This window comes from Magallana gigas, chromosome 8 (genome assembly GCF_963853765.1).
Source record: "Magallana gigas chromosome 8, xbMagGiga1.1, whole genome shotgun sequence".
Classification (NCBI taxonomy): domain Eukaryota; kingdom Metazoa; phylum Mollusca; class Bivalvia; order Ostreida; family Ostreidae; genus Magallana; species Magallana gigas.
Window position 1 is genome coordinate 550,110 of NC_088860.1, and position 22,436 is coordinate 572,545.

General features: G+C 33.1%; 3 protein-coding genes across 2 annotated transcripts; 2 read left to right on the forward strand and 1 right to left on the reverse strand.

Moving 5' to 3' along the window:
* Positions 1-22,436, forward strand: part of LOC117680330 (uncharacterized) — a 50,275-nt gene that overhangs the window by 17,725 nt on the left and 10,114 nt on the right.
* On the reverse strand, positions 1,569-9,009 carry LOC105339754 (uncharacterized). The gene is made up of 5 exons (XM_011445467.4): positions 8,391-9,009; positions 6,260-6,403; positions 5,047-5,191; positions 4,588-4,863; positions 1,569-2,928 (listed from the first exon to the last, which is right to left on the reverse strand). Exons 1-5 carry the CDS (start codon positions 8,963-8,965, stop codon positions 2,743-2,745), a joined length of 1,326 nt encoding a protein of 441 aa, XP_011443769.3. The 5' UTR covers positions 8,966-9,009; the 3' UTR covers positions 1,569-2,742.
* Positions 9,062-21,954, forward strand: LOC105339732 (uncharacterized). The gene is made up of 5 exons (XM_034472039.2): positions 9,062-9,113; positions 11,723-11,907; positions 16,395-16,555; positions 21,231-21,415; positions 21,658-21,954. Exons 2-5 carry the CDS (start codon positions 11,740-11,742, stop codon positions 21,702-21,704), a joined length of 561 nt encoding a protein of 186 aa, XP_034327930.1. The 5' UTR covers positions 9,062-9,113; positions 11,723-11,739; the 3' UTR covers positions 21,705-21,954.

Here is a 22,436-nt window from a genome sequence, read left to right on the forward strand (position 1 = left end):
ATTTTTTGTGAGCGGATCTGACAAGGGCAGTGTATTTGCTCGGTATTGTCAAATATTGAAATTCGATGGTTCTGAGTTTATCATTGAAGAGGAAGACTGTAAGTTGCAGTTGATCAATTTGTTACAGTTTCCAATTCCGGTTTCCAACAGTTCCTGTGCTTACAATGGTAAGAGGGTTCAAGTCGCATATATTTGAAAAAGTCAGGACTATAAACGCACACTGTGTGTGTGTGTGTGTGTACACTCACGCGTCAAAAGTATGTCAATTTTTCCCGTATATATTTCAGTGAAAAAAAAAACCTTTTAATAGGGATTTTGGTGTTCTTTTTGTCAGATTTTTTTATATTGAAAACAGTTGATAAAAATTTGACATACATTGAAATAGTTTTTATGACAACTCATTTGTAAAATTTGATTTTTGAGACACAACAACATAATATTTTTAAGATATCTATATCTATCGCAATATGCGTGCCGAAAAATCTTGGCTTGTATTGTTAATATCAAATCTCAGAAAACAGAAGGTTGGGAAAATTCTGCTAAAAATGCATATATTAAAAACAGATTTCAAGCACAAGCTTCTGTGCCTTCGAATAAGAATTTATACATCAAATACTGTGCTGCTTGTACCTTCATTCACATCAATGTGTTCACGTTTTCCTGTTTCAAGTTCGACACGCGTGATGAACTTTGAATTCAAATTTTTACCAATGGGCAGTATTAATAAAAGGAAATAGATCAAGAGTGCGAACTTCAGAAAAGTCTAAGACCTGCTCGCACTATGACTAGAATAAGTCCACTTTTGGTCCCGTTTTTACTGCTGTTCATTGTAAAAGCTCTGGTATCGTCTACATAAGTTCAATTCATTCATATCAACTAAAGCAAATTGAAACAGCAAATAGCTAGTCTTCATTTATTTTATCCAATTTTCTTTATGGCACTGTTCTTTTAATTCATTTACAATGTAATATTTATCATGATGAGACACACAAGATATCAAGAGACAGACTATCCTGAACAATTGATTTTTTTAAGAAGACAAATGCATCTTAAATTAAATTAATGGAAAATATATTTAAAAAAGTGCCTTCAAGTCTTTTATTCATTTCGGTTCAGGCATCTTCGCTTGCCAAGGGTTTCTGGTCCGCGCCGCTCCCCTCGTGAGGAGCGATGCGGATCAGAAACCCTTGGCTAGCGAAGATGCAGTTCAGGTTGCTATAAAATTGTTAATTTCGAGGAGTGGCTGTAGTTTATGGTCAATACTTACCCCTAAAAAATTCTTCTATACAGCATAATCATCAAAAAACCGGTAAATTTTTTTATCGTAAACCTAGTAAGACTGATGCAATATGTAATGACAAATAGAATTCAAAGGAGTGAAATATATCTAACGAAGTGTAGTTATGAATGCATTTATGTTAGTTTATCATTCACTTTTATGAATATCTCGACAATCACGCATACTAAATATACACTGAAATAATGAACATGAAAATAAAATTGTAGATAACCCAGCTGACTCAGATAAATCTGATGTAATTGACTCACTACACGTATAAGAGGAAACTTTCTTTGGAACAGTCAAAGACGCCTCCATTCTTTGTGAAATGATTGTTTCACTCCATTTGCTAATTTCCAGAACCATTTTCTCTACCAATGATGAGTCTACCCTAACACAATTTGATTTGTTCTAAAATCTTCAACCTGTCCTAGCATCTGAATTCTGTACCTGAAGCTAGCTATATAATTCAGTTACATACTTATATTAATCATGCAAGTTTGAATAAGTAAAGACCTTCATTTCAATGGATATGTGATCTCCTCCATAAACCTTAATATCATCTACCATCCAAAATCTAATGCTGCAATTCAGCATTCAGAATAGGTGAGTAGTACATTATCACTATATGCATCATCTTTTCAAGTTTGGTAACTTAGATATGGTCATCAAAAGGCATTTGCTTCAAAAACTTAAACAGGGAACATGGAAAAATACAATTTTGGTATAGGGCTTCCTGGTAATTCAGTTTTTCTTTCAGATGTGCAGGAATGTCAATTTTTGCAATTACTTCCCTACCCTTAGGCTCCTGTGGAGCTAGAGCCACAAAATTTACAATTGTTGTTCCTCTTCATCCCTAAGATACATCATATCACATCTGACCAAGTAGTTTTCATGAAAATTTTATAACTGTTCAATTGTTTACACACAATAGTGGGTGACATTGGATGAAAACTAATTGCAATAGGTGACCTGCATTAATCAGGTAACCTAAAAATATTTATTGCAAGGTTTCAGTAAAAATATTAACATGACAAATAAAAAAATTACATGCAACAGGTCATCAAGAAAGCCTTATGATCAACACAATAGTTTATACTAATATTGCACAGACATTTTCACTGAAAAAAATATAAAATAAAAAGATCTAATCATTTGAAACTCCTAAGTTTCACAATCAAATTATTAAACAGATAGCATCATACAGGTAGTATTTCTTTCAAAATATTCAAATTAAGTTATGGTCAATACAAATCATATGTAAGTTCTAAAGCAGATCAATATTTGTTTGCAATAATAATATTCATAAAGCAGAATTTATGGACCTGAAATAAGTATCTCCTGACAAAATACATTGCATACCTAATATACACAGTAAACAATGCTTGTGTTGTACATGTATTCTGCATTTTTAATTCTTATGTAAATTTATATACCTTACGGCACTAACAGCAGAACACTCCTCACTTATTCTGTTCTAACCCTAGCCGTATCAGTGGCTCAATGATTCTTTCCAAGTCCTCTTCTCTAAGATAATCATATGCTTTGGTAAATGTAAAAACTGGCCCTTCCTTGTCCGTATGCTTAAATTTCCCATTTTTTATTCTCTCGTACTGACCTTCTGTCATTTCAAGTGTAGTAAAGGTGATCTATAGTACAGAGAAAAAATTATCATGTAACTTATGTCACTTATAATTAAATTCTATGTCATTCATGTATTTTGTACTTGGTAATGTGTAGGTAATGTTATGAAAGATATCATATCATAACTATTGGGGTATTGACATTTAACTACACAGAATTTGACCACAATCCTTACTTCCTCATTATAAAAAGTATGCAACAGTTCCATGACAACATCTAACCATTGCAAAACAAAATGACGTTTTGAACAGATGTCAAACAACAATAATGATGCAGCAATCCACCTCGTGTGAGGATCACAATGGCTTACACGATATTTGGGCACATCCTGTTTCGGGAGGCAAGGACAATATCCTGGTGACATGACATACATAACATTTAATGCCTTTTGACACAAGGATCAATAATTTACATCTTTTAAGGGTGGGGATTTTAACGATTTTCAAGATATCTGGGCATATTTTGTTTAAGCGTGTCAGGACCAGCCCAGGAGGATACAAGGAACAAGAATATATATGGTTAAAGATTTGGGATCTCCACCATATTAAGGATATTTGGTCATTTTCTGTTGAAGGAGAGGGTAAGGACCAATCCATCACTGGAGGACATGACCTACAAATCATTTAATGCCCCTTGACACAAGAATTCAGAATATATATGGTTTCGGGATGGGATCTTCACCATTTTCAAAATATTAGGTCATTTTCTATTTAAGGAATGGGGAGATCATGACAACCCGATGGGAAATGACCTACACATCAATTTATGTGCCTTGACAAAAGGAACAAGAATATACATGTATGTGGTTTAGTGGTAGGGGTCTCAATAGATTACAAGATATTTAGTCATTTTAAGATCATGGGAGTGAGAATGACTTCATGTAGGACTTAAAAATAGAACCCCCTGTCTATGGGCAGTGAATATAAAAATTTAAAAAGATTATGCTGTGGACACAATTGCAATGCATTTTTCTGGCCAATTTGTTTTTTAGATGATTTTAAAGATATTACTCTATTTATTCCTATATAAAACTTTGGCCACCTCCAGGAATCATGATTTGAACAACCTTGAATATATACTACTGCTATGCTTTGACACAACTTACAGCTTTTTCTGGCCAAATGTTAAGAAGGAGATTTTTTTTAAAATTTACTTTACATATTCCTATGTAAAAAATTTGACACCCCCCCCCCCCCATTTTGGTCCCACTTGAATCTACAGTACCTAAGGATGCTTTTACACAAGTAACAGCATTTCTGGCCAATTGGTTTTGAAGAAGATTTTTGAAATAAACAACAAATTTTCAATAATTCTTAATTATCTCCACTTGAAATAGGGTGTGGGCCTCCATTTTAGGAAACTTGAATCCTGTCCCTTAAGAATGATTTCTGCTAATTTTGATTGAAATTTGCCCTGTAAAAAATGTAGCAAGAGGCCCAGAGGCCTTGATGGTCACCCGATTACCAATGTCTAATGTTTGCATTTGAAACTTCAATTTTGAGTCTATATTCTAATCCGAGACTCCTCTGACAAGTCAACCCTCTTTTATTGTTTGATGTTTGCAAACACTAATTCACATTGGATTATATACTCCCTATACCTGAGTAACTCAGGTGACCTAAAAAATTTATGTACAGACGGGTATATAATATTGAAAAATTTACCTGTGTCTGTTGAACAACCATTCCGACAATCAAATTGTATCTATTAGACTGGTGGTAATTAATCAGTAATTCTCCCCCGTGTTGTCCAATCAGTTTGTCTGACAAGTGTGGAAGACCTGCATTTGATCCCAATGTAACGGACGATGAAGATATTTCTGAACTATCACATGAATCAGCTAACAGTTTTTGTTTGTTTTTTGTTTTTTCTCTTATTTTGCTGCGTGGTGGTGAAGCATTCGATTTGCTCTCTGCTAAAACAGGCTGTTCCTTCTTCACCTGTAAATAAATATAATCCCATTATATGGCTTGCCCAAAAAAAGAGTGTGCTGAAATTTCAAGCACCTGCAAAGAGTCACTGCTGAGAAAACTGCAACAATAACTTGTTATAGACAGAAACACAAGGGTAAGACAGTATTCTCCCCTTTCCTTTGGAGTAGAGGTATAAATATGAATAGATACCTTACACACTGCCACTATACAGGAATTTTTCATTTCAACATCTACAGGAAGTTTTAGACAATGCCGAGAATATATTATATTTGCTGCTCCACAAACTTCTGTATCCATGACTGTCATTTTTGGCACTTGTACACATGGCACGGTACTGAAATTGGTAATGAGTTGATATTTACACTTGTGAGGTTGCAAACCTTTTAAAGTGCTAAGGGCAATATGTCCCATCAATATAAGCATGTCCATGCAAAAAAAATTAATTAAAAATGCACAGTCAAAACTAATTTACACCAACAATTTCAAGATTATTGTGCATTAGATAAGATTAGATTTTGTTATTTTGCAGTATAATTCTTTAGTACCTGTCACTCAATTGAGTTCACTTTTCAATGGAAATATCAACTTAAACCTGATCATTATTCTTCATAAGCTTTCATACTAATCTACATTCCTGTGAAAATTTTAAATCTCTGATATTGATGATTTAACTAAGTGGCATAGCTAAAAAAATGTATTTAATGTAAAAGGCAGTAACTTCAGAAGGAATCACAAAGCAAGGATTTATTGCTGCAGACATCTAAGAAGTAATAAAGTTCATATATATCTTTATCGTCAATTTTTTTATTTTAAAGGCAACATGAAAAACAATAAATATGATTAAAATGAAATGACCTTGAACTTTGTATTATTTTGTATGCCTTAAGGATGATGTTTACTCATGGTTGGAGTTGTGAGAATCAGATTGTATTAAAATTTTATTTAATGAGTGAAAATTATTCAAAGAACACGTCAAAATAACTGTTTTCATGAGATGTACGAACATAATTAGGAACAGGAGTGGGAAAGAATGGCAAAAAAAATATGGATCAAGAATGGGTCTTTACCTTAAATTTTGATTAGAAAAGTTTGGAGCAAAGAAATCTGATGTAAAAGAGAACTTGTTGAGAGGTAAATATTCATGTATACTTCTTCTGGATTTTACACGTCTACTGCGATATAATGCACATTTCGTTGACAAAAATGAATAAAGTCAGTGAATGAAGTCACCACTTACTTGTCGAAATTCACCAAGATCATCGAGTCCAAGGTGAAAGCCTCATACAGTGATGGATTTATCAGATATCTCAGAACTACTGAATGTAATGGTATGTGAAAGGTGTAATAAGACCAGATATGTCAATATCTATTGTATACATTACAGACATGCACAATCGCATACCTTATATCACTCCGTAACCCAAACATCTTTGCAAATGTGTCAAATAAATGTTGAAAATGACAATCATGGATGGGAACTCCTTCTTCCTTGTTCTCCACCATCTTGTGAAGAACATGTGCAAACATTTTCCCATGAGTATGAAACCTTAAAACATTAAAAGTACATATTACAATATAATATAACTTGAATCAGTGATATGGAACCTGGATATGTTTTCTAAAATCCTAACAAGAGGTCCAAAGGCCCAAAGAGTAAGTTTCAGATTATCGATTATGAAAAAAAAAAAATTGATCATTGGTTTTAGTAGCTTGTTTTTGTAGACAATCCATGTTTACTGATCATTTATACATGTACAAAACTAGAGGCAAGTAAAGACAAGAAATCTGTGAAAAATGGCTGAGGAATTTCTGGAATGAAATATTTGCACATATTTAATGTGTTCAGAAATAAAATTAATCAGTCCAAAATTAGCACAATTTTTTGTGCATGTAAATTGCAACTTTTTAACAGGTAACTAAGGAATTGTAGCTCCCAGGTCATCCATCCTAACTTTTTCCGACTGGGAGGTACGGTACGGTAACGGGATGTATAGCTCCTATTGACGTTTTGCACAAAGACCATTCGCTCTAAAAGACCTTTCGCGCTGAGATGTTTCATGCTTAAGGTGGCTCTATACACCCACAGTTTATTCCAATTTTCAATAGAAGACCACAAAACATATACTTATCAAATATTAAAATGACGATAGGGATACTATAGGTATTTTTAAAGAATTTTTTAATGTTTTTTCGTGTTTTTGTAAAATATTTTTTAAAAAGACAGCTATCAACAAATTGAGAGAAATTATTTTGTCATATGATGGATATTTCCTTCGGACACATAAAAAAAAATATAACACTTCTTAACATTCAAAAATGTTATTATTGCAATTTTTTTTAGTATTTCCCCAAAACATATTTTTTCATATTTTCTTACTCTGTTGACAAATCATCTGAAAAAGTTGCTTGATGTTATTAGAAAATGTATTTTAATAAATGTGAAATAAAAAATTGAATGAAAACAATTGCAAATAAACACAAAAAAAATTTAAATTTTATTTGGTTTGAAAGTTCTTGATGTAAGGGTTATCGTTCCTAAGTCCCAAGGCCCAAACACCTTGGGGACTTTTCATTTCTGAGTTGAAGAAAATTTCCTAAATATAGTGTTGGAATGATAAATACGTGCATATTTCATTATAGACTTTGCCCTGTATAAGTGAATATATTCGCTTTAGTGCAAAACTAAGTCAAATAAATAAAGGGGAACATTGACTAGGCAAATAGGATTTATGTATCCCAACCTGAGAGAAATTCAAAGCAACCCTCTCATCCCCGTTAGGTGTCGATATTAATGTGCATTAAAGTATATTATAATTGAAATATTTTCACCTGTTTAGAATTTTCTTTCACGGTATTCAACCAAAAAATACGTTTTAGAAATTTTTGGAAAGTTAAAAAATTTATTGTTCTCGATGGGAATCGAACTCATAACCTACTGATTTGTAGTGAACCCACTAACCCACTGCGCTACGGTGTAACATATCGATATTGCTAAAGAAACTCTTTAAAAATTTACACTTGATTTTATTGTTTATTTCGATAAATAATACCACACAACGTGAAGGTGTCACATACCACATTACTTGTAAGTAATGAATTTTCCAATTATCAAATTAAATCTATCCATTTAACAAATTTTTCAAAATAGCGGTTCCCATACAATTCACCTCAGTTTAAATCAGCCAGTACCGGAAATGCATGTTTCCAGATTTACTTTTTTGCGTACTGCGTCATCAAAAAGTGGTGTATAGAGCCACCTTAACACAGCGCGAATCATCTTGGGGCGAAGCATCTCGAGGCCAATGGTCTTTTGGAGCGAACTGTCCTGCATTCGGAGCAGCAGACCTGCACCTATAAGTGAAATTTCTTAGAGGAGAAAGCCACACCAGAGACATAAATAACATTACTTATGTCTAAGGCCACACTTAACTTTAGGAAAATCCCTCCACGGTTTTTATCATAATTTTAAAAAAATGCTTGAATGTTTAAATTGTTAATCAAATTAATAATGACATGAAATAAGTGTAACTTACCTGTAGAACCATAATTTGAGGTTTTCTGGCAAACCGTCAGGAATAAAGGAACACATGTACCTGTCATCTGCATACATGTCTATACCCCTCATACAGTTTCTGTTTACTTCATCAAATGTCGTATAGTTTATTTTAGCCAGCATCTCCATAAATTTGCTTTGTTTTACATATGTAACCAATGATGCGATCTTTTTTTCCTCTTCATCTGACTTCATCTTTCGAACTTCGTGAATTTGAAGCCCCGTTTTCTGGATTTTCCTTATAAGTTTCAAAGGAGACATGTCTGGTTGAAATGACACTTTAATGTTAAGTTTGTCAAGGTGTTTTCTGTCCCAGTTACTAAGATTATTTGGGATTTTTGAAAACTGGTTATTATCACTACTTTGTGAATGAATTAACTGAATGCTTATCCCACTGCCAGTGTCGCTTTCCGTTATTCCGATATCTTTACTATGAGTCTGAGGGGATCCTTCTAGAGCTTGGATGGAATCGTGAACTGTGTCATTTTGTAAGCTATCGGTGCTACGTTCCGAGGATTCAGATGCAACCCTTGGTCTTTTCGGTTCTGACTCCATGTCTCGAATAAGCTGCACGGCAATAGCGAAATTTTAGATTTATCGCCTATATGAAGGATTTTCCCGAACCCGATTGATAAAAATAATCTATACTGACACCGGATTCTGAGAGGAACGGGGGTCAAACAGTTGTTAAATAAACTGTCAGGTTAAGTAACGGGTTCACTTGATCAATTTATTGACAATATTTTGTCACTGAATGCATGATGTTCATTATATATTTACATTTCTCGTAATTATTACTGATAATTGCATTAGTTATTTAGACAGAAATGCGTTTCAAATAGTGACTAGACTGCAATTGCTGTTAAACTTTGTATACATTGATCGACGATATAACTCCATTAAACCACTTAAACCAGCATTAGCCTACACTCCCTAGAGACTCAATATTGACGTTGTTAATATAGGTATTGTGTTAACATTAATGAATCTTGAATTCTAACTTAACAAACTGACTTCATAAAAAAATATTGATGTCTCAGAGTAAGTTGAAAAATTATCTCAGAGAGAGAGAGAGAGAGAGAGAGAGAGAGAGAGAGAGAGAGAGAGAGAGAGAGAGAGAGATTTTGTGTTGAACAGATATTGTTATTGCTTTGGTCAGAGTTAGGTCAAATCCAACAGTGTGACCCAAAATCATAGACGAGCTTACTTTTGATCTCAGTCTCACCCTAATGCTAAAATACATGATTTATTGTGATTTGACAAAGAAGGACTGAGATTAGAAGGAAAATCATCAAAGTTCTTTTTATTTCAAGAACTGGGCAATTAAATTGTCCATGGGTCTCTTGGTCTTCTATTATCGCTGCCAAGCTTTGATATACTAAAGAAAACTGTATATCAGATTAATTGAGTTTCCTTTAGCGTAACTAAACGTACTGCATTTTTGTTGTTGATACTTTGTGAAAGTCGAGATTCACCTCAAACAAAAAACCACAAGGTTCTCCGACCCTCAGCCTGAAATGATTTTTTTTCATCATAAAAATGTTATTTGTTCTTCCAACTTTATAAAAAAATTAATTAAAAAGGAATTTATCAATGGTATCCATGCATTTTACAAAGCTTTTGAAAATTTGCCGTAAAAAAGTTTGTATCAATACATTGGTGGCTCGAACCCCTTTAACTGTGCTAGATCTCTGTAGATCCAATAAGCCAAGCATTTTGTTGTAAAACTGATCGCAATATACACAGTAGAAGACATTTATTTTTTCTAAATAATTAATTCATGGTATACGTACGAATAAAAAAAAAATCAGGATAATATAGAGTTATCGAACATGTCTGATGGTCGGAAATAGTTAATTAAATTTTTTTATAACATGCATGTTTACGATGTGTTGAAGCGAAAAATTTGCTGTAAAAACTATGATATGATTATACGATTAAATCAAAACTTTGAAGCAGTAAATCATACAACCGCGTATTTTACATCCATTCGTATTGTTTGACTTAAAAAACGGTCACTTAACCAGTATTATATTTTGTCACTTACTCCATATGTTCATGGCTAGTGCTAATCCCAAAAGTCTGTTAAAATTAATATATGCGAGACATAGCATACCCTTGAATAGGACACAAATACATCCAAAGTTCAGATATGTTTACCCTATGTTTGAACAATGGCTACTTTTATTATACAACTAAGGATATGAGGATATGAAAACTTATATTCTTCAAAGTATGCGAAAGAAGATTCAAGTATGAATTTGAGGTTTGCAAATAATTACAACTAATTGCAATCAAATAACTGTGAAATATGAACATATTTTTAATGGTTTTCTAACGCAGCAAATGCATTGGAAGTTTTTCAATATGTATTTTTATTTGAAATTATGATGTCAATCTTTGCACAAATTTTGGGATTAGACCATTGATTTCAATTACAAATTCTCCAGAGCGTTGCAAACATCATTGATTTCGCTTTTGACCACGTTTAGTTACCGACAAGAAATCAAGAACATATATGATGATTCGATTGGACAGAATAAAAACAATCCATTTCTATCAATGACTAGATAATACAACACCCGGCGTTATTCTGATGTTTAGGGAAATTCTTCGACCTGCTGACACAGGAACGCAGTTACCAGGGTGTGCTGCCGATACAGGAAGGGACAGTCAACAAGACACGTTACATTAACAAGGCGGCGTACTTACTAGCAGGATTATGATTTACATTATACATTTTGTAGTGTCCTATCTATTTCTTGCAGTCCTATTTTCAATGACCACTGCGGAAGAGTTAATTTATACAAGTCTCTTTAAAGGATTCTCGGGGTATCGCGTCAGAAATCCCTTTACTTCATTCACTTTTTCCAGTGGTCATTTCTCCGAGTGTTGTGTGAGGTGCTTGCAATACCAAAACTGTTATAGCGTCAACATTCGCCAAGATGACAGATTCTGTGAAATAAACACTCTGGGTTCAAACGGATACGGGGATTTGGTAGATAAAAACGGAACTTGGACGTTGTTCGTCAGGACCAACGGTAAAAAAAATTAAAATAATCGCCGGTGACCGGTATCAGTATAATACTGGTTGATTCTTTCAAAAAGATATATGTATTTCAGATTTATTTATACATAATATTTAAAGGTTTTTAAAACTTTAGGTAAGTATAATTATATATTTTTAAAAAGTTTTTGAGAGAAACAAAACATCGCGGAAGTCAATAGATGAGGCATATAAATTGTATACACTGTAATGCGTGATTTTAAGTCCCTATGATTGTCATTACAATACTTTCTATCTTATATCAGTTCCCCATAACGAGCTAATGTTCCGGGCAACCCCAGGAGTTGGGCTGAGTGTCAAGGACACCTGGCTAGGGAATATTCCTCCTCCGACCGCACAGGACACGTGTGTTTCCACGGAGACCACGTCATGCTCTTCGCATTATCGGAATCCACGGGTGGACCTCTGGGAAAGTCTTTCCATTTTTCAAGTAATGTACTCCTTTTTATTCAGGCTATTCTTACTATCGAACTTTGAAGTCAATGATATTTGCAACTCAGTATTATGTATTATTACACATTCATGTTAAATACTGAAATCGGATTGGTTTAAACGCAGTTGGTAATCCGTATTATTATACTTTCATGTTAAATACTGAAATCTGATTGGTTTAGACGCAGTTAATAACCGTTCTATTACCCTCAGCGTTAGCAATACACTTAGCAACGGGTAACACAACGAAGTGTTACATGCGCGTAAATTATGCGCGTACGGTTCGCCGTAGAATTCACGTCATTTCCATATAAAAGCAATAAAAATATTCTCTAAAATTAAGATATTCAGTATAATAAAAAAAATAGTGCCTGTTTGGTAGGATAGCAGTTGAAATTGACACCCCTTGAAAACCATTGTCAACCTCCGCTTCGCGTCAGTTGACAATGGTTTCCTCGGGGTGTCAATTTCAACTGTTACCCTCTCAAACAGGCACTCTTTATATACTATTACCCTCAGCGTTGGCAACACCATTGGCAACGGGTAACTCTATATAAATAGTGCCTGTTTGGGAGGGTAACAGTTGAAATTGACACCCCGAGAAAACCATTGTCAACCGACGCGAGCAGTTGAAATTGACACCCCGAATAAACCATTGTCAACCGACGCGAAGCGGAGGTTGACAATGGTTTTCTCGGGGTGTCAATTTCAACTGTTACCCTCCCAAACAGGCACTATTTATTCTTATATACTGAATGTCTTAATTTTAAAGAAAACTTAACTGCTTTTACATAGGAATAACGTGAATTCTACGGCGAACCGTACGCGCATAATTTTCGCGCATGTTACAATTTTTAATGTTACCCGTTGCTAAGTGCGTTGCTAACGCTGAGGGTGATAGAACGGATTATGAACTGCGTCTAAACCAATCAGATTTCAGTATTTAACATGAAAGTATAACAATATATAAATAGTGCCTGTTTGAGAGGGTAAGAGTTGAAATTGACACCCCGAGAAAACGATTGTCAACCGACGCGAAGCGGAGGTTGACAATGGTTATCGAGGGGTGTTAATTCAACTCTTACCCTACCAAACAGGCACTATTTTGTTTATCATACTGAATGTCTTAATTTCAAAGAAAACTTTACTGCCTTTATATTGGAATGACGTGAATTCTATGGCGAACCGTAGGCGCATAGTTTACGTGCATGTAACAATTCTTTGTGTTACCCGTTGCCAAGTGTATTGTTAACACTGAGGATAATAGAATGGATTATCAACTCCGTCTTAACCAATCAGATTTCAGTATTTAACATGAAAGTATAATAAAACGAATTGTTACATGCGCGTAAATTATGCGCGTACGGTTCGCCGTAAAATTCACTTAATTTCTATATAAAAGCAGTGAAATTTTCTTTAAAATTAAGACATTCAGTAAAATAATATAAATAGTGCCTGTTTGGGAGGGTAACTGTTGAAATTGACACCCCTCGAAAACCATTGTCAACCTTTGTCAAGAAGTGTTTTTTTGGATAGAGAGAACGCATATCTCAATGGTTGCAATTAACAATCTTTGATGATTGTACCGTCTAACTTATTCTAATCATCATAAAATCAAAACTGTCAAAAGTTGCTATTAATTTGGATTTGAAACAAATTTCCTATATAGAGGATGAAATAGTAGCATCATCAGTGAAAACATAACGTAAAAGTGGAACAAATATTATCATTAATTAAATGCAGTTGATATAAAAGTTTGGATTATTTGCTTAACTTCCAGACTTGCAATGATATCATACAATTAGGAGTAAGTAGCTTATAATGATTGTAATTCTCTTTTTTCAAAAAGTATAGCACTACTTTCTTTTAGAAGATTTGCACATTAAGAATAACATTATATCAATCTAATCTGTATCAATTCCAATATCCAATTTGCGGACCTTCTGTTTTCTCCTCATTTAGGGGAATGTAACAACCAATGTGTTTAGTGTTTCACTGGGTAGCATTTGATTTATGAAAACATAAGTAAATCATGATTTATTGTTCATACAGCAAAGTGAAAATCATTTAAGTTATGACTCTTTGTGTAAACTTGGTATCTTACGTAGACTACCCAATAACCCAAACTTTCAAATCTTTTAAATTACTAACCAATAGACAAATATTAAGATAAAACTAAGATAATGGTTATCACATTAAATACATTTGCAAATACGTCTCCGTATATGAACTTATAGAATAGGGAATAGTTTCTATATTAACCGTTGAAAACATATTCCCTTAATAAATATTTAGATTAGTACAAAAGTTCAATTCTATGTGGGCAATTTAAGACCCTTACAATGGTTACCGCATGCGCTTTTCGTTTGAAAGTTGCAATATTTTAATTATGTAAATAGTTCTGAACAAGTTGCCTCTCTTGAGCCTAAATATACGAAATTAATAACAATGTTAAAATGTTCACCTGGATTTGAGCTTGATTGGTGTCTGCTCAAATCTTCTGTGAAGCCATTTGAGCTTTAGAGAATTTGATCACGTGACCAACCAAGTTTATACCCTTAGTGAACTTTTTAACATGTGCTGGTTTCTTAAATATTGGTGATCAAAAGGGTGTACATACAGTTATCTAAAGCTACTCTCGTGTCATTTTTTTAATACTAGTATGTTTTTCCGAGTATCCCTATCATTTCTAAAAAGTATAATGCTCAGATAATGATTCTGGATCAATTAAAGGAATGGATTCAATTGCTACCCGATTTATTTGAGAATTAGAAGAGAGCGGTTTATGCTTTAGTACAGTGGATATACAAACTGTAAATTGGTTAATTCATTCGTCATTAATCTCATCGCTGGATATTGTTTAATGTTCACTGAAGTTGGGCCCCATGTTTCAAATCAAAAGAATAAACTATTAAGGTTGATGTGAAAGCTTAAGGAGCCGTCGATAATATGGAACTTTTTCAGATCTGAGTAAATAACAGGATGCTTTAAACATTGTGTTTGATATTGACATATTTAAAAATTCAAAAATCTTCATTGTGAGTCATTTTGGATCAGGCAGCCCTGAGATTTTCGATATATTTACTGCTTTTAAGGAGTATTTACTGCTTTCAAGGAATGCTCTTAAATGTCAATTTTTCCTGGTCAATTTACCCTAGGAAATACCATTTTATAAGAGTTTCTAGTTGATTCTCTTTAACTTGATTATTCATTCAGAAACTAGACTGACATCGATCACCGATGTTGCTAAAGAATATATATATATATATATATATATATATATATATATATATATATATATATATATATATATATATATATATGATGGTTCGAACGATCTATGATGACAGGTACTTATACGAAAAAAATGAAGGAGTAATAAACCAAGTATTTAGCACGTTAAGATGTAAATCTATTATTCATGAAAAAATATCACTTTTTGAAAAGCTGAATAGTTGAAATAATCGAATGTTGTGAAATTGATTATACTTTGTCCCTAAATATCCTGGATACACTTTTTGTTTGATTATTCAATATTTGTAAAATACTTCAGGCTTCAAATGATATTCATTAAAAAGTATAAAAAAAAATTCAATTTTTTTCTGTAAAAGCCTTTGTTAGGTTTCAATACACCGCTTAAAGAGTATATAGGGAACTGTGTATTGAAGCATATAATAAAAGTCCCTTTATGATAATGTTAAAAAAATGTGAGAGTTATTCCGACTTTTATCGATATAATTGTACTTCTTTCATAAATATTTGATTGTTTTAAATTAAAAATCGTCTTTATGTGACGGAAACAATAACATCGGACAGACTATAAACAAATCCATCAATAAAAGCAATTTCAAAAAACATTTAAATCGCCATTTTGTGACGTTCGTCATGAAATAAACATAGACATTAATCTAATGAGTTCTTTAAAGTCAATTGAAGTTTTTTCTTCTCAGACTTCTCAAGACAAGATCCTTAACTCTGAAGTTGATACAAAACAAGTTGTTTCTTAAATTTTTATTGAACGTTTAGTGTTTGTTTTAATCAGAGCAGTCAGAAAAAAACTTTTCATACATTATTCTGGTTCAAGTTATTATATAAATGTGTAGATTACTCAAGCTAATTATACTGACTTCCAAAGATCGTAACCATTAAATTATCAACTAATCTTTACTTTTTACAAAATAAATTCAGCAATTCATCCTTGTGCAACATTCATCATCGTGCGACATTCAGTGCTGCATCCACAGGGCAAACTTGCCATCATTATCTCTGAAAACAAATATTGTTTGTTATATAAGACAAGACCATAGCTATTATCCAATGCATTGTTAACATTTAATAAAAGATAAAACACATGATGATAATATTTGTTCTGTTTTGTCTTTTAACAGGGACTTGTTAAAATGTTTGAATTAGACGCTAAGTATATGCAGAGACCAATGAGTATCTAGTTTCGGGGTTAAACAATTACTCATTTGTAATTAAAAGGTTACCATCGAGTTGTACAAGCACGGATCTAAGGTGGCATTTATAACGTTTGATGGGAAAGATTCGAACATCAATGACTGGTTCAGTTCTTCACGTATTCTGAACAGTAGCTGGAGCGATGTTACTCCATCGACCATCTACAACTATTTTTCCATAGACGGGTGAGAGAGAATTGTTGTTAATATAAAGTATTATTAAGGATAAATAAATGTGTACACAACGAGAATCTCATTTGAATGGCTTTGAGAGCAGATATTCAAATCGTTTTCTTGTAGTCCGTTGCATAATAGTCAAGATTATCTGTTGGGTTTTTGGTGCAAAGTACTTAATACACTTATTAAGAAAACCAGGCCAATATTAAAGAAGCTTATCTATGATCAAATTATAATTATGATGGTGAAAAACATTGACACATTAAATCTCAGACAAATGATAATGAAAAACTAAACTGATTTAACTTTTAATAAAAAGTACTGTAATCTTTTATCAAAATTTCTAATTTGTTTTGACCTACTTTACTACTTCTCACCATAAAGGTGGGTTTTTTTTGCGAGGATATAAATTTTGCCTCTTTTGGCGGTTTTAAAAATTTCACCAAAATTAAGACCATCAAATTTAAGTACTTTTTATCTAGATTTTATTAAAAAAGCATGTTTTTTTCATTTCTTATTTTCAAAATTTGTGAGCATGATATAAAAGGACAATTACACACAAATGCACACAGTGTTACAGATACAAATGTACATCTACTCAAAATCGATACAAAACTAATGTAAATAAATAAAAGTGAATTGTTTAATCACCATATCACCTTTCCCTATTCAGGTGTATAATTAGCCCTCGTGTCAGTGGTGCTAGTTGTTGTTGTTTTAGGAGGCGTGTGATCCAATATCGACTCATATAATTGTCTGATTAACGCTTTCTATATAAAAAAATTGAATGTTAATGTATACTTTTTTCATGCATATAATCAGTATTTTCAGTCATTTCTGTTGGAAATATTAAGTGTGTGAAGCCAGGGTATGACATCAGAATTTACCACCTTGTGATGGTGACGTAGGAATTATGTTTAAGTAAATTAACTTCTTGGCTATTAATTAAAATGACAGTAGATTTTTAATAAAGCTATTTCCGCCAAAATTAATAATATACCATGTAGGCCCAAATCCGCCAAATTTGTGTCCCGCCAAAAAATCACGGCTAAAGCATACGGTATATAAAGACTTATGATTACTTCAGGTGTTTTCCTCTATTACTCTCTTACAACTCTCTTAATAAACCGTCAGCTATGGGAATACATGTACAATAAATTCCATAGAACATGCTGAATGTTGGTTGTTTCAAAGAATGTTTTAGCAAACATATGGCAACCTTCGTGTATGGGTTTAGAAATTCCCCTACAAATGTATATAAGTTCAAGTTAAAGGGACTTTGACACGATTTGACTTAAAATTTTCAAATTTTATTTTTCCATTTTCAATGTTTATACTGATAAATATAGACGTTTATAATGCTATGTCAAAATTTAAAAGTCAAATATCAAGTTATAAGCAAGATACAGAGCTCATAAATCTTTGCTTTGTAAACAAGGCTTGAATATTGTCATTTTTTACATATGTGTTGTATTGTTGTAAGTCTCAGTCAAATGTATCTTTATTTTGTTGATATTAGTATTTATGGAAATATTGAATTAGTTTAAATTGTTTTTTTTTACATGTCATTTTGTCTAAGAAATGGTAATTCTCTACATTATATCTTTTGTAAAAAACTATAAGACTCGAGCTTTGTTTACATAACAATCAATTCTTACCTCTGTATCTCTTGACGTTTACTTTCAATATTTTGATAAATTATCTAAAATGCACCTGTAGACCATTTTATACATAAAAAAGGAAAAGAAAATTTTTGATTTCAAATCGTGTCCACGTCCCTTTAAGGTTAGCATTTTCCAGGTATTGACAATATTATGTCAGAATAGTGTTCATTATTTCTCAATATCTCATTATCATTACTGAGAAATTGATTTCATTAATAACATAAGTTATTTAGACAATAATATGTTTAAGTGAACTGACCTGTAAATGATGATTATCTTTGTATTCATTGATCGATAAACAAACATGTAAAGGCTACATGATCATACCAGTATTACAATCCAGGTTCCCTCGAGACTGAGAGTCGATCATATTTGTGTTAACATTGATGATTCGGGGATTTTAACAATTTAATATCATTGTCAGTTAAATGTTAACTTCGTTGAGAGAGAGAGAGAGAGAGAGAGAGAGAGAGAGAGAGAGAGAGAGAGAGAGAGAGAGAGAGAGAGAGCAAGTTTGCATTGTATAGGCAATTATGTTGTTATTGTCGCTAAACATAGAGTGATTTTTTATCTTAGTTTTCCCTTGCTACTTTACTTTCATGTTGTAAATATGATAGTAAAATGAACATTGAACTCATATAAATTCTTTAGCCTTAAGAAAAATAGTGCAATCTTGACAATGGGCCATTTTTTTTTATTGTTGTTATGACTTTATATATTGGAGGAGGTATGCCTTATCCCATTCACTTTAAACGCTTGCATTTTACTGAACAAACGATTGTTTGTTGATAACACATTGTTAAATCCTTGCGGCCAAATTAACAGCAAAGAATTGATAATGCTCTTGTATTTAGATCTTAAAACTGACAACAACAAAACGCTTTCTAGAGACAACTGCTTTGATGTCCGAATACATAATATTTTTTCTGCAGCAAAAGGAAAAAAATATAGATATATTTATGATATGGTTTTTTCATATTCTAAAAAGGCATATGAATATACAATAAAATGTTTTTGAACTATATATTCCACATATTACACATTGTCATTCATTTAACAATAAGCATGCATGGTGACGTATTTGCTGTGTGTAAAGTTTAAATATAAGCTGGCAAAAGAATGTTGTTAAGCACTTAGAATAATAAAACACGTCAATTCTTAAATATTTGTACAATCTAGGATAATTTACTAGGGTATTCACCAAAAAGCAAAAGTTGTATAGGATTTTAAATGAAATGGAATAGAAACTTTTATTCACAATTCATTTTTGCTCACAAAAGTGAGGTCTTTTGATCATTTTTTTGTCTGTTAGTAAACTTGGCCACTTTTCAGGAAACCTGTTACCCTTAGTTGAAAGGTACTCGCGTGTGAAAAGGTGAGGAGTCACGTTAACTTTCAAGGGGAAATAACATAAATATTTGAAAACGTGTTTGTAATTAATAAATCTTCTAAAATTAGCATGAAAAGCTCAAACTTGTGTTGGAGCATTTTCAGTTAGTGTAAATCAAGTTAGATCAAATCAAGACCGGAGGGGTAGGGGTAGGGCCAAAGTGGAAGTTTGATTTTGAGGTAAAAATAAATAAATAGATTTTTTAATAATATCATCTTTAACACCATTAAGAAAATCTGAAACTCCCGTGTAGGCATTCTCAGGTAGTGTAGAATCTAGATTGATTTAATCATGATGCCCAGGGATCAGGTGACACGACCATAATGGTCTAATTAATAAAATAATTGAGAATTTTCCTCTCAAAAAACATTTGGCCTAAATGGCTGAGACATGTATGAAAGCATTCTCAGGGAGTGAAAACGATGGTTTTAATCTTGATCCTTGGTATTGGATGGGCCACAGTGGGAAGCTGAATTTGACTAATAAATAAAAAGAGTAAAAAGTTTGAAAACCCGGAACAACAAAGGGCTTAATTTTTATAATACGAATATGTAAAGAAAAATTTGAAAATCTTTTAAAACAAAATATATTCTGCTAAATTTTGTGTTATTATACCCCCGCAAACGAAGTTGAGGGGGGGGGATAATAGGAATCACCTTGTCCGTCCGTCCGTCCGTCTGTCCGTCTGTCTGTGCAATCGTGTCCGGTCAATATCTTTCTTATGGAGAAACATTGGAAGTTTTTACTTCACACAAAGATTGCTTATGACCTAAGGGTGTGTCATGACCTTGACTCAAGGTCATTCGGGCAAGGTCAAGGTCACTGGCAGAGAAAATGCAAAATCCATGTCCGGTCCATATCTTTCTTATGGAGAAACATTGGAAGTTCTTACTTCACACAAAGATTGCTTATGACCTAAGAGTGTGTCATGACCTTAACCAATGGTCATTTGGGCAAGGTCAAGGTCACTGGCAGAAAAAAATGCAAAATTCGTGTCCGGCCATATATTTCATATGGAGAAACATTGGAAGTACTTTCTTCATACAAAGATAGCTTATGACCTAAGGGTGTGTCATGATCTTGATCCAAGGTCATTCGGGCAAGGTCAAGGTCACTGGCAGAAAAAATGCAAAATTTGTGTCCGGTCCATATCTTTCTTGTGGAGAAACATTGGAAGTTCTTACTTCACACAAAGATTGATTATGACCTATGGGTGTGTCATGACCTTGACCCAAGGTCATTTGGGCAAGGTCACTGGCAGAAGGAGTGCAAAAGCAGTTGTTATTTATAGAAAATGGACAGTGAAATACATTCATCTAATATTTTCTATGATAGCAAAACTACTCACGTTATGATTTTTTTCTTAGCGGGGGGTATCAATTGTGAGCTTGCTCACAGTACCTCTAGTTTTTATCAAATTATTATAAAGCTGAATTAATAATTAATCGATGGATCGATGTTACCATTGGGCCTCTTGTAAAAAATTAAACATCCAGGTACAGATAGACGCCGAACTTCATTTCTGGTAAAAATAAACACTACATTGCAATCCTTAGTTATCCAACATTTCAATTCATGTATGCACATATTTTCTGCATTTGTTCGTCTGTATAACCTTTTTCATTGGAAGGCATTCTAATTGCGGAAGATCATTCTTTGTCAACAAACAATACAATGGTTGCCCCGGGGACACAGGGTGGATGATAGTTTTGGATCCTGGACCATTGTGTTGCCCCTGGGACGACGTCCCCAACAAACCCCAGTTTCTGTATTCAGCAGTAGATGCTTCTGTAGTCTATCAAGGCGGATCGACAGGTATGGTATTCTGTGTAATAATTTACTCTATTTTTTGTTGCCATTTTATTGCAATTCATGTGTAGCAAGCAAACGCAAAATTAAGTGTGTACTTCAGTACATTATAGATTATAACAACTGAATTATAAAGATTCTATATCAAAAGACTGTTAAAACCTCTTTTTTTCATACGAGTATATTTATTTCTTTCATTAATTTTGATATCGTAGATCACAAATTAAATTTCCTTTTTATGATTTTAGATCTTGGAACAGCAGAAGTCATGGCAGTTTTTGTGAATTACAATTAAGTGTATCTTAAAGGAAGTTTATTCAAACAGATATTCTTAGCAGATCTAAATAAAAAACAAAACAAAAGGAAAAAACAAACGAAAAACAAAGAAAATTGTGTGTTTTAAGCAGAGAGTGCAACATATCTCACTATAGATCACATAAAGTATTTATATACTACCCTTTTGATTTTTGTCAATTTTGTTCCACGTGAATATGCATTTGAAAATCCTGTACTACCAGCGTCCCCTATGTTAATAAAATTGGAGACAAAAGCTTGAACTATGTTATATCAGATTATTTACATAGTGATCATTTCTTTCTAACTTGTATGATAACACGTACAGGCTAAATGATTGCGAGTGCACTCAGTCGCCATATTCAATTTTTAGCTCACCTGAGCTGAAAGCTCAAGTGAGCTATTCTGATCACATTTTGTCCGTCGTCCGTCTGTCCGTCTGTCTGTCCGTCCGTCTGTAAACTTTTTACATTTTGAACTTCTTCTCTAAAACCGCTTATCCAATTTCAACCAAATTTGGCACAAAGCATCCTTATGGGAGGGCGAATATAAATTGCAGAAATAAAAGTCCGATCTGTATTCAAAGCGGAGAAAACCATGAAACTGTAGAAAAAGGGGGGGTGCATTTTTAAAAAGTTCTTCTCAAGAACTACCGAGGCAAATTCAACGTAGTTTAGCATAAATTATCCTTATGGGAAGGAAAATATAAATTGCAAAAATTAAGTGCTAATTC

Bases quoted from the DNA above. Each gene is read 5' to 3' on its own strand.
- LOC105339754 (XM_011445467.4), bottom strand. From the start codon at position 8,965: ATGGAGTCAGAACCGAAAAGACCAAGGGTTGCATCTGAATCCTCGGAA. The intron at 6,404-8,390 runs GTAAGTTACACT...TAATGTTTTAAG, and splicing joins CTCAAATTATGGTTCTACAG to GTTTCATACTCATGGGAAAA. The intron at 4,864-5,046 runs GTATCTATTCAT...ATTTATTTACAG, and splicing joins GTATAGTGGCAGTGTGTAAG to GTGAAGAAGGAACAGCCTGT.
- LOC105339732 (XM_034472039.2), top strand. From the start codon at position 11,740: ATGTTCCGGGCAACCCCAGGAGTTGGGCTGAGTGTCAAGGACACCTGG. The intron at 16,556-21,230 runs GTGAGAGAGAAT...TTTCATTGGAAG, and splicing joins AACTATTTTTCCATAGACGG to GCATTCTAATTGCGGAAGAT. The intron at 21,416-21,657 runs GTATGGTATTCT...TTATGATTTTAG, and splicing joins CTATCAAGGCGGATCGACAG to ATCTTGGAACAGCAGAAGTC.